Below are 13,117 nucleotides of genomic sequence, written 5' to 3'. Positions count from 1 at the left end.
TTGAGTGGGGTCAGGCATAGGGTGGATATGATCCCCATATGTGAGCTTGTATGCTGCCCCCTTGAAAAATGGGGATACAAAGTCAGCAGGCTCAAGCCTTTGATTGAATATAACCCTTAGAGCATGTTTGCAAGGGATGCCTGAGCCTTGCCATTTCCCACACTCACACTTGTAGTTTGTAAGTGTAATAGGGAAGTTGACATTGCCATCCCTAACCTCATACTCACCACCTCCACATGATGTGGCATAGCAGAACCTTGACTCATCACTCCTTGTTTCTAATATCCTCTTTGCATAGTCCGTGAGATCAGTAGGACCTATGTCCACAGCTTTATCAAACCTTGCCCCAGTCCTCTTCATGCACCATATCCTTATTTCTGAAATAAAACCAAAAGGAAAATACTATTGTTAATTCATTGGTGGTGATTATAAGTAGTGCAAATTGTAGAAACAATAAAGTATTACCTTCAAGCAAGGTGAGTACAGGTAAGTCTCTGTATGGCTTAGTGCATGCATTGAAAGATTCCACAAAATTTGTGGTGTTGTGATCACAACAAATACCACAGTCAAAGAATGCTCTGCTCCATTGCTCAGTACACTTCTCCAAGTATTCAACAGCTTTGGGATTGTACTTGGCTATCTTCTCCATAGCCTTAGTGTACACATATTGGTTGTAAGCATCAGCTGCTGTCCAAAATAGTTTGTGGAAGGCTGTCCCACTGAAGCCTTCATTCTTGCAGTTGCTGTAGAGATGTTGGCAACAAATTCTCCTTGTTGCCTGAGGAAAACATCAGAAAGTGCTGACTCAACACCCTGAAAATAAGAAAATAAATAAGTTAAAGCCAAAAGGAAATAAGTTAAAACAATTTAATGAAATAAACACAAAGAGTTAAGGAACTTACCCTCATCCTATCACTGATGAAGGTCCAGTCAGTCCTCTTGCACCCTTCTTGCTGGAATATCAGTTTGAGATTGCTGAAGAAGTAGCTCCAAGAGTCAATGCTCTCAGTTGGCACAATAGCATATGCAATGACAAAAAGTTCATTGTTGCCATCTATGCTAACTGCTGTCAACATAACCCCCTTGTATCCTCCACTGAGATGTGCTCCATCTATCCCAATAATGGGCCTGCACCCCCTAACGAAGCCCTTAATTTGTGCACTGAAGGCAATGAAGCAACTCTTAAATTTGGGCTGACTTTGGGCTGTATCCCCTGTCCAGCTGATGAGGGCATAACTCCCTGGGTTTGTTTCCTTAATGACCTCAGCATACCTAGGAAGCAGCCCATATGACTCATCAAAGCCCCCATACAGTTCCACCCTTGCCATGCTCCTCACCTTATACAACAACCTTTTTTTCACCCTCAACCTATATCTATTCATGCAGATTCTTTGTAGGGACTCTACTGGAATGTCTGGGTTCCCCCTAACCTCATCAGCCAACTTGTTGCAGAGCCACTTAGATGTAACCATGGGGTTCTCCTCAAGTCTGCCACAAGTAGTATGCTCACCCCTAAGTGTCTTAATTGCCCAAGATACATCATCACTCATAATTGATGCATGTATCCTCCATTCACAACACTCCATAATGCAAGTTGCTGTGAACCTCTTCCTATCAGCCTTCTCTATGTTCATTCCAAACCCCTCCTGTATACAGAAATCCCTCAAAACCTGTAGGAACTCCTCTTTGTTAGGGAAGATAAGCCAAGGTTCCAATTTTATTGATCCAAATGGTGCTTCCCTCCAAATTTTCCCATTTTCATACAACTTATCTGTTGCTGCACTCCCATCAAGGTGATCTTCAAACTCTTTGTCACCTATCTCATCCTCAGCATCAATTATGATTTCATCCTCTATGAAATCAGTTTCAAATATGTCATCCCCACTGCTGTCATCATCATCCAACAACTCAAAATCTTCATCACTAGACTCCTCACTCACCTCAGGTTGGCTCTCAGTTACCTTCCCCCTAGACCTAGTATTCCTAACATTAGCTGTCATCTTAGGTCTTGGAATCCCAAACTTAACAGCAGTGCTTTTGGACACCCTAAACCCAGCAGGCCTTGTCCTAGAAGGACCTTTCTTGGATGATTGTCCTTCTTTGCTTGGAGGAGGTTCTGTTGAGGGGGGCTGTGAAGGTGCAGGTTGTTCAGTTTCTGGTGGTGGTGTTGAGTGTTATTCAGTGGAGGGTGGTGGTGTTGAGTGTTGTTCAGTTGAGGGTGGTGGTGTTGACTGGTGTAGAGGTGAGTAAAGTGGTGGTGAAAGAGTAGGAGGGCTAGGTGGTGGAGGTGGAGGTGAGGGGGGTTGTGAAGGTGTGGCAATTGGAGGTGAAGGAGGTGATGTTGGGTGGTTAGGTGAACTTACAGGTGGAGGTGAAGGATGTGGTGTTGGATGGTTAGGTGGACTGACAGGTGTAGGTGAGGGAGGTGGTGAATGGGTGGCAGTTGGTGGTGAGTTGTTAGGTGGAGATGTAGGTGGTGGTGATGGTTGGTTCTGTGACTGTGGGGTTGTGAATCCCCAGGAAATACCTCAACATAATCTTGTGAGGAGTAAACCCTCATATACTCACACACAACCTCAGGTGCATCAGCATCCCTAACTGGGACCTCCACAGCCACTAGGAGCCTCCTTAACTCCTCTTCTTCCCTTTCTTCCTCCTCTTGTTTTTTCAATTTTTCCTCCTCTTCTTGCTGTTTTTTCAGTTCCTCCTCCCTCTCCTTCCTTAACCTCTCCTCATAAAGTCTCCTCTGTTCTATTACCTCCCTCTCAGCTTGTTCCTTCAAAGCTAAGTATGACCTAAACACATAACTAGGTTTGTCTGTTTCCTCTACCCAAAGTTCAATGGTGTCACTACCCCAATACATATCCCACAACTTTGTCAACTCAAGGTCAGATACAAGCTCTGTTTTCCTATTTGTTCTAGGCCCTCTGAATAACAGCGTAAATGTTTTGGGTAAGAACACACTTTGCTTCTCAGATTCAGTTACTATATCCTCAAACAACCCAATCAAATGACACAAGTCAGTGTCACTAACCCTAACATCAAAGTCATTTGAACCATAATGCAACAACAACCACACAGCTACCATCCTAACACATGCACAAAAAACCCAACAACAAAAAAAATTCAAATTTAAGCAAAATTCTTACTTTAGTGTATACCAAACAAACGCATAAACCCAAAAATCAACCCTAAAAAACTTGCGAATAAATTTTAACTTACCTGAGTTCGAATTTTGTTCAAAATTTTGAATTTTGACCACCGCAAAATCTCCGAAAATGCTTCCTCTAAGTTGCTCTTCAAAACAAATGTGTCCTCGAGTTCAGTTGTCGAAGAAATTCACTAGCGAAAATCATTTTCAGTGGGTTAATTCTAGGGTTTTTCCTTGATTTGTGATGAACAATGTTGAGGGAGAGAAGAAGATGAAGGGCCCTAAATTTTTGGTTGCATAAACTGCTAGAGCATTACGTGTCCAGCACTTGACAAACTGCCGCCAAAACACTTAATGCTAAGTAAGGGTAATATTGTAAATAAAGGCTAACGGAGAAATAACGGACGTTAAAAAAAGGGTATTTGGTGCAAAAAAATTAAAAGTCAGGGGTATATGGTGAATTGTTGAAACATTGAGGGTATATTGTGAATTTTTTTATTTGTCAGGGGTATTTGGTGAAAAAACCGTACAATTAATGTTCTTTCACCAATTATATTACATTCCTTCTCCTAAAATCATCTTTTCCCATATAACATTTATTTAAATAAACAAAAAAAACTTTATTATTCCTACTTGCATAAATTACCGTGAAACAAGAGAAATGGGAACTATATTTTGGGACGAAGGAAGGAGTGGAGTACTAGTATAATACAGGTTTCAAACTTGCCAATCGAATTATATCTATAACTAAACATTGCTAAGCAAACAGTACCTACAGGTGCAAGTTAATCTATTACTTAGGAAATTAAGAAGTCAAGTAATGGTAGAGTCAATAATTCAGTGATATTATACCCATCACAATTACATGATGCTTCACATCAGCAGGCCACGACAAACTTCTTCAAAAACAAAAACAAGAAATACACAAAAAAATAAACCGCGAGAAACACGTGAGCATGCCAGGAGTCCCCCCAAGACAATTATTTCCGACAGCGACTTATAGCATATATACAAATATATTAAAACGCGTGCGAAAGAAAGCCTATGTGTCAAGTGACACTTTCTTCAAATTTCTAATACAAATGCTTTAGGTTTAATAGGCTCCGTTTGGTAGGGCGTAAAACGTTTTCCCGGAAAACTGTTTTCCTCTATTTTCAGTTTTACGTTGTTTGGTTGGCAAAATAGTGTAAAACCATTTTCCCTTGGGGTAAAATTACTCTCCCAAGAATGGAAAACCATTTTCCTTTCAAAATGAAGGGAAAACTATTTTCCTTCTCTCTCTTGTACACTCCTCTCACTACCTCCTTACTTTTCCTTTCATTTTCCTTTCATTTCATCATTTTTTTTATATCGAACCAAACAACGGAAAACTAATTTTGGAATTGTGTTTTCCATTGTAAATTGTTTTCCATGAAAATCCTTTTACACTGAAAATATTTTACGCCCTACCAAACGGAGCCTAAATGAAAATTAAGAGCTTAACCATCAATACACTATGACTTTGTTGTCTAATGTTTCAAATAAAATATGATAAAGTACTGTAATAATTAGACTTAACTAAATAGACTTAAACAGTAACTTAGGGCCTGTTCTCTTCGGCATAAAACAGCTGAACTGAACTGAACTGAACTTATTGGAGCTGAACTGAACTGAACTGAACTTATCAGAGCTGAACTGAACTGAACTGAACTGAACTGAACTGAACTGAATTGAATTGAATTGAATTGAATTGAAATAAACTGAATGTAATAAATATATAAATAATATTTTAAAAAAGAATAATATGAATATTAAATAATAATTATAAAGATAAGTAATAATAATGAATAATAATAATAAATAATAGTATTTTGGATATTTTTAAATGATAGTTATAAATATATAATATTAATAATCATAAATTAATAATAATAATAATTAATGATAACAATGATAATTAATAATAATTATTTTATATTATTTGTATTAATATATTAATACTTGATGATGATATATAATAACAATAATATCTAAGAAGTAAATTAATATTACTATTTTAATAATTAGATTTAATAATATAAAAATATTTAGTAATAAAAATAATGATTGGGTTGGACCGCAAAAATTACATCATAAACCGTCTTGACGCGATTTGATTGGTTTATGACATGGGCAAAAAAAAGTGGGTTTATTTGTGCTTTGACCTAAATCATGTTCCTCCTAATAATAATAGTAATAATAATGAGTAAAGCTATAATAAACAAAATAATATATAGAAACAACAACAACAACAATAATAATAATAATACTTAATAGTAATGATATATATTTAAATAATAATAATAATCATAATAATAATCATAATAATAATAATAATAATAATAATAATAATAAGAGTAATTAGTAAAATAAATTATACCAACATAATAATAATATTTAACAAAATAATTATAAAAGAATGGAGCTGAACTGAACTGAACTGAACTGATCTGAACTGAACTGAACTTATTGGAGCTGAACTGAACTGAACTTATTGGAGCTGAACTGAACTGAACTTATTGGAGCTGAACTGAACTGAACTTATTGGAGCTGAACTGAACTGAACTGAACTGAAAATAAGCTGGGGAGAACATGCCTTTACAAGAGAATATTGATGTCATATTTTCTTACCACGATTCCTTTTAGGTTGTGTTTGGATACCATCATTTTATTTAAAATAGTGGAATTAATTCCAGAATTTGAATTACTAGAATTCAATTTCAAGTTCCGTGTTTGGGAAAATTGAGAATTTGAAATTTGGAATTTCAAATACAGTCCTGTTACTTGAAATTGAATGTTTAGTGCCAGACCTTCCATTCTTAAGTCATTCAAACTATTCAACAGCTTGTGAACAAAATAGTGCTTCCTTTTCACTCGAATTGCAATTTTTTTTATTACAAATTAAAATCAAAGTTTTTACTCGGAATTACAAACCCTTATTTTTGTCCCAATTGATTATTTAGAATGAAAAGTTCTGATTTTACCTTACCAAATTGTCAAAATTTTTAAATTCGGATGCAATTGAAGCTTTGAAACCTGAAACTTGCTTGAAATCAGGCAAAAATTATTGCAAATGCCCAAATTTATTTCCAAATTGCTCAAAATTGAGATGTTTTGCGGTGGTACAATGGAAGAATCACAACCTTAAGAATTTAGAAGCTGATGGCAATGGTGAAAAGCGAGAATTATGGTGGCAGGGCAATGATGGAAACGGAGGAGAGAGAGAGAGTTGTGGTGGTTGGGGTCAGTGATGGAGAGAGAAACAAATTTAGGGATAAAGAACACAGTAGAAGTGGTATATGAAGGAATTGAAATGACGTGAAATTAGGTGTAATTTGAAATTCATAAAGTTGTACTCCCTCTGTTTTTTTTTTTATCTTTCTCACTTAGAATCTTGGCATACCTAGAGAGAATCTTCTAATTGTTTCACAATTTATAAGAAAAAACATAGTCATGTGGGTCTTATTTGATTCGTCTCAATTAGTACATTATTAATATTCAATCGTTATAATTTTTACTAATATATAACGAAAGATATTTAAGCTCAAAGAGGTGCATTGATTGGGAGACGCGCATAGCAAAGTGAGAATGATAAAAAAAAATAGAGGGAGTAATTGTTTTTGTAGTGGTTTGGATTTGGGCCAAATACAAATCCAAATTCTTAAATTATCCAAACAATACATTTGACCCAATTACAGGATTTCAAATGAAATCCATCAATCCAAACGGGCCATTAAGGTATTGTTTTCAAAATCAAACAATTCAAATTTTTTTATTTATTACATTGTGACGTGAATTTTTCAATTTTTTAATTGACAAAACATATGAAAAGTAGCAAGATAAATTATGAAATTTAAAAATAATAACATATTTGTTTATTATAACTGACCCGAGGCATCGTCCGGGAAAAAAAAAACTAGTAAATATATTAAAAGCTTAAGGCGTGCGTGACAATGTATACACGTCACGTGGCACATCTGTTACTCCATTAGAATTGTCCAATGTGTACATAAGTTATGTCAATTAAAAAAAACAAAATTAGCTTGTAACAAGATTTGAACCCCTAACTTTTTCTATTATAAATGACACAATTACCATCTCAACCAACTTTTAATCATGATTTAAGTATTTATATTATTATATGTATACCTTTTAAATGTTGAGTTTTTCTTAATTTATTTTAATGACAAAGGAAAAAAAATACATATTAAATTTAAAAACAATACTAACTCGGAACAGCGTCAGGATCCAAATACTAATTATTGTGTCCCACCTATCCCCTCTCCTATTTAAGTTATCATTATGGTTATCCTTTATTTGAATCACCCATAGGTCATAGCCCACAAACCTTTCTAGTTTCTACTACGTATTAGCTGCAATTCAGTCTCCCTCCAACTTAACCCTCAATGCTGTGATTCTGTGAATTGCTGTAAGTTTCTCTCTTAATTAGAAATATGAAATTTTCAAGTAGTTTTCCTATGAGTCTACTTTTGCCTGTCTATATTTTCCTTCTCCTAAGTCCTAATACAGTTTTTTTTTTTTTTTTTTTTTTTCTCATTTCGGTACACATAACGAAGTCTTGTTCCTTTGAAAAAAAATGAGTCTTGGTTATAGAATTATTTAGTCTGGTCACTGAATTTCTATTCATCGCTCCAAAAATACTTACAATCATCCTAAAAAAAGTTGAAATTATATCTCTAACCTTTTCCTTCCTTTTTCCAAAACCACCCGCACCACCAGCCACCTCACTCCACCACCATCCACCTCCTACCACCACCACCCCATTGCCACAACCACCCACCAGCCACCTGGAAGGAGTCGAAATTTTTTTAAGGAGATGGACGAACATCTGGCCTGGAAGTTCGTTACATGGAGCGAACATCCTGGCCAAACATTCGCCCATCACCCTAAAAAAATTTCCACTGCTTCCAGGTGGGTGGTGGAGGAGGTGGCGGGTGGCAGTGGGAGTAGGTGATGGCGGGTGGTTGCACGGGGTGGCAGGTGGTGGTGGGTGGTGTGCGTGGAGAAGAGGAAGGGTAAAACAGTCTATAAAAATAAATTTGGGGCGATTCTAAGTACTTTTGAGACGACGTTTAACAATCAAATGTCGCTAAACAAATTTCATAATGTCCATATTATATTACTAATTAAATGTCCGAATGCTCCATTGTATAACATCATAGTTGAAGTTTGATCTAGCTAACCAAAAGATCAGTTCAAATTAGACCATAAAATTAACATGTAAACTTACTTCAAAGGGAAAGAAAAAGTTTCACCTTCCTCTTCCACATCCACATGTGTAGCTTACGGGAGTGTTTGACCGTAGTTAAAGTTTTGGAGCAAAAAGAGAGTTTTAGAATACTTTTAGAATTTTGATTAGTCAAAATTATAAAAAGGGTGTTTGGTAAAAGTGAATTTTAGAGAGAGTTTTGGAATAAAAACTCTCAAAATGAAAAAGCTCATAATATGATGAGCTTTTTCTTTAGAGGATTAGGTAAAAATATGTTAAATGATTTTTTCGTCTCTAATAATAATATTATATATATGTATTAAAATGTCTATAAATGTCATTCCACACAAACAAATGGTAATAAACTTTTAGCAATTAGTTAATTGTTACCAAACACATGTATAAAAAAGTTGTCAAATCAGCAGTCATATCTGTTGAACAAAAAGTTAAAACTCTAACAACAAACTCTAAACTCTTACATCTAAATTTTAAACTATATTTGCCAAACAGGGCCAATATTCGAACTAGTCTTTTTCTTTTTTTTTTCGGAATCAAAATTAGTCTTCATAATAAAAAGATTTAAGGAATACCGAATGCTTATTAGTAATTCTAAAATTTGGGATTGGATGATAATTGACAATAATAATTGAGACGAATAAGATATGAAATTCTGTGTATGGTAGTGGTTAGCTATTGTAGTAGTTATTAGCATTTTGGTGTAGTTGTTAGCTATTGGCTAATAGCTTTTATAGATTAACACTCCAAGTGATGTTTAAATTTTATAGGTGTTTGTTTGGCAAATACTCCATTCGTTTCACAATATAATGCACGCACGATGTTCGAGGTTGAACTTTGACCGTTAATTACTCTTAATTTATGTTGATAGAAAATTTTAAAAAATAATATTATTATAGTAATTTTTAAGACGAATCCAACGGTATAATTTTTATAATTTTTATTTATCGTATTTGAGAGATATTTGTGGTAAAAAGCAAATTTTCGTAAAGCATGAATGCCTTATATTTTGAAACAGAGGGAGTATAGTTTTTTTTTTCTTTTGAGAAGCTTGTTTGGCAAATAATTGACTATTGTAACACGCAATAAAATATATGATTCATTATAATATTAAGTATTCCATCGGTTTCTCAATAATTTTAAGTTTTAACGCTAATTAGAAACAAATGGCTCACACTATAACCTTGACACTTGCATTTTCACTTGTTGTTTCTATCTATTTTTTTTGACATCGGAAAAACGTACATTAATTAAAAAAGAAAGTACATCCTAAAGCTAATACAACCAAACATAAAACAAAGCAAACAAATTCTAAAGGAGCTGCATATGCTCTTACATACGCTACGAAACACAAACTAACTATTACATATCCGATCCAATTAAAGCTTGTCGCGAGCGAAGGTAGGTGGGGTACAGTTGGGTTGAATGTCTTGCTGAAGAAGACATGATATGAGCATGCTATTCATGATTTATACGTAAAAAAAAACATAATTATGTTTAATTTTCTAAGGTTCGTCTCTACACATGTATTTTAAAAATATCAAATTTTTATAATTGGTCAAACTCTACTTTAGCAAACTGAAAGTTACACAATATCGATGAAAAAGAAAGAAATAAAGGCAGTACTTTTTCGTTTCAAATTATATGCAACGGTTTCTAAAAATGGCAATTTCAAATTAGATGCAACATTTTACTTCTTTCTATTCTTGGTAAAGATTTTGAGTGTAAAATTACGAATATACCATTACTAAAACTAATTAAGTCTTATTAACTTAGTTACATGCCCTTATTTTTTATATGGTCCACTTTCTCTCTCCTTATTAACTTAGTCACATGCCCTTACCTTTTTCTTACTCTCACCGGCCCTAAGAAATTTTGCCTTATGTGTTATCCAAATTGTTACATTTAATTTGGAATGGAGGAAGTATTATAGATGAAGTCGCTAGTGATTAGACAGGCCAGGTTAGATCGTTGTATGTTAACATTTACCTCTTTTCTGAAATGATGTTTGCCTTAATATAATTCTTGTCATCATATACTAGCATCTTTCCACCAAGTACAAGTACATCGTTTCTATTGTTGCTGGCAAGTATATCTTTATTTAATACTGTCTCCATTAATTCCATAATATAGTGCTCACATTCTATTTTTGGATTGTCCCAAATGTTATGCATATTTTCTTTTTTTAATCAGTTTATTTGGACTAAATTATCATTAATTTATACACAAACTTTTCAAAATATCCCTACTGCTTTTCTCTCAAAACATGTGACCTCATTTATTGCTTAACACCATCGCAAAAAAACATTTATTTCCTTTTGATCTTGTTTCAAGGAAAAAGAAAATAAAAAACTAGTTTCAATACAAAAGTATCAAAAAAGCACTTCACTAAATACATTTTTTGAAAATCATACTACTAATTCCATATTTTTTTAATTTATGTGAAAAATGAAAAGTGAGCACTATATCATGAGATGGATGAAATATTAAAGTATATGTTATGAGCTGATAGATATTTGGTTAACATTTTGACATATATACTTATAGGGCTAAAGAGTAAAAGTACGAAGATGGCACACAGAATAGCTGCAACAGTATGCTTTTGGTGCATTATCTTAGTAATGAGACCATCATCAGCACTAGAAGAAGTTAGCAGGCAGGAACAACTTCATTTGGGTGCTTACCCTACTGAAACATATGACCTCAACAGCGGTACAAAAGGCTACTCTCAGTTCTTGACAAATTTACGCAAAAGATTGGAAGCAACAAAGGCTTGCAACATTCTAGTGACACGAGCAACCTTACCAGCAGGCGCGGAATATGTTTATGTGGATCTTAAAGTTACCGCAGCACAATGGGTCACCTTAGCCATAAGAGTTGATAATGTGTATCTGGTGGCTTATCGTGTTGGTGGCCAAACTCAAGGCACATTCTTTAAGGAGCTAGATGTTAAATTTGCAAGGTCTAAGCTTTTTGATAAGAAGGATAATCAACCAACACTTCAATATGACAGCAACTATAATCATATAGAGGCAGTGGGCGGCTCTAGGCAGGGCCTTGACTTGGGGCTTCAGGAATTACGGAAGAGAATTGTAGCCTTCTATGACCCCAAAAAACCAGTGTCAGCTGCGGAGGAGGCTCGATTCCTTCTTACGAGTATCCAAATGGTTTCTGAGGCTGTGCGATTCAAGTATATTGAGACTCTGGTCGTCAATAATGGATTAAGTAAACATTTTAAACCAGATACTAAAATGATAGATCTGGAGAACAAGTGGGGAAAGATCTCAAAAGCTGTCCATCAATCGAACGAGCAAGTGCCTAATCAATGTGTTACTATTAGCCCACCCATTGATATCGCGGGGAAGAAGTGGAATTTGGTAAGCGACATAAAAATAGATGTGATCCTGCTCAAGTACAAGAGCAATGACGCAAATAGTCGTACGTCTACAATGGTTGCGAGCTATATCAACAAAGCTGCTGATATTGCAGGTGGTGTTGGAGACCCTGAGCTAGCAATTTTAGAAGATTCATTTGTGTGATCCATCAATCAATAATGCATATAGTTGCATTGTGTAATAATGTGTCTAGTCATTGCTTCGCCTTAGACATGTATGCGTGTCTCCGGAACTACTAAATAAGTGCGAAACCCTAAGATAAATATTTGTATTTCCAGCAATAATAGTTGAATTCTATACTTGGTCTTTGCCTCTTCTATTGTTTCCATAGAGGACACTTGATTTTCAATGAAAGCAAATATTTTCTAATAATATATAATTCGGTCGGTTTCAATTGAAATATTTGTCACCCAAGTGGGGAACCACCCTGACGTAGGCAGATTGGCGGAAAAGTTCGAAAAGGATTTGCGACAAAAGGTTTGAACTGTTTTGCGGAAAATGGGCCGACGGAGTCCGATTGACTATTGTGACACCTTTTCGGAAGCGGAACGGCCCAACGAGTCAAACTCACTGCTATACTGTGATCTATAGGCATTTTAGGCCATCCGGGTCCGTTTAAGGCCCGTAATCAGCTTTTTAATTATTTTCGAATTTTATTATTTCCTTAATTACATATTAGGGTTTTGTTTTATGTATTTAAACATTATTAGGTCAATGTTTGGAGGCAGTTTTTGACTTTTAATAATATCACAGAGTTCATACTCTTTTCTGGTGGATTCCGGAGTTTTACAAATTTATCGCTTGTAAATCTATCTGTTCTTAATCGAGATTAGCGCTTGCTTTTCTCCATACTTTCCGACTGCGTCACACCCCTTCTACAAAAAGTCGTAGTGAATCTCTAGCAAAAGATGCACTAATTTTTAGATAATTGTGCACGGAATCCACTGTTGTCTTGTACGTTAACAATTACATAGCAGCACTACATTGAGAAAGGTAGTCCGTTCTCTATTTAATAGGCCTGAGCCGCTATCTAATCTTAAATTATTACAGAACCAATTAATGTATGTATGAAACCAAATTAGCAAACCAGATTTTTTTTTGTGATTAATTCGGTTCACCGGTCATACCAAGTTTTTGTATCTTCAGTGGTGTTATAACGGACGTGAGAGAGAAACAAATATCGAATGCAAAAACAATAAAATCAGACAACAGATTTACGTGGTTCACCAATTTGGCTACATCCACGGCAGAGAGAGGGAGAATATTTTATTATATGAGAAGAACAGATTACAGAGAGAAAAGAATGAA

The 13,117-nt window shown here is 35.0% G+C and overlaps 1 protein-coding gene across 1 annotated transcript; it reads left to right on the top strand.

Annotated features, from left to right (window-relative positions):
- Window positions 1–7,488: 7,488 nt before the first annotated feature.
- Window positions 7,489–12,108, top strand: LOC104887760 (ribosome-inactivating protein lychnin). Its single transcript, XM_048639835.2, has 2 exons — window positions 7,489–7,598; window positions 10,962–12,108. The coding sequence occupies exon 2, from the start codon at window positions 10,985–10,987 to the stop codon at window positions 11,951–11,953; it is 969 nt and encodes a 322-aa protein (XP_048495792.1). The 5' UTR covers window positions 7,489–7,598; window positions 10,962–10,984; the 3' UTR covers window positions 11,954–12,108.
- The last annotated feature ends 1,009 nt before the right edge of the window (window positions 12,109–13,117 follow it).

The sequence above is a fragment of the Beta vulgaris genome, chromosome 2 (genome assembly GCF_026745355.1).
Source record: "Beta vulgaris subsp. vulgaris cultivar EL10 chromosome 2, EL10.2, whole genome shotgun sequence".
In the NCBI taxonomy this organism is placed as follows: Eukaryota; Viridiplantae; Streptophyta; class Magnoliopsida; order Caryophyllales; family Amaranthaceae; genus Beta; species Beta vulgaris.
Note: the sequence above shows the minus strand (reverse complement) of the source record. Positions and strands in the feature narration are given on the sequence as shown.

Bases quoted from the DNA above. Each gene is read 5' to 3' on its own strand.
- LOC104887760 (XM_048639835.2), top strand. From the start codon at position 10,985: ATGGCACACAGAATAGCTGCAACAGTATGCTTTTGGTGCATTATCTTA.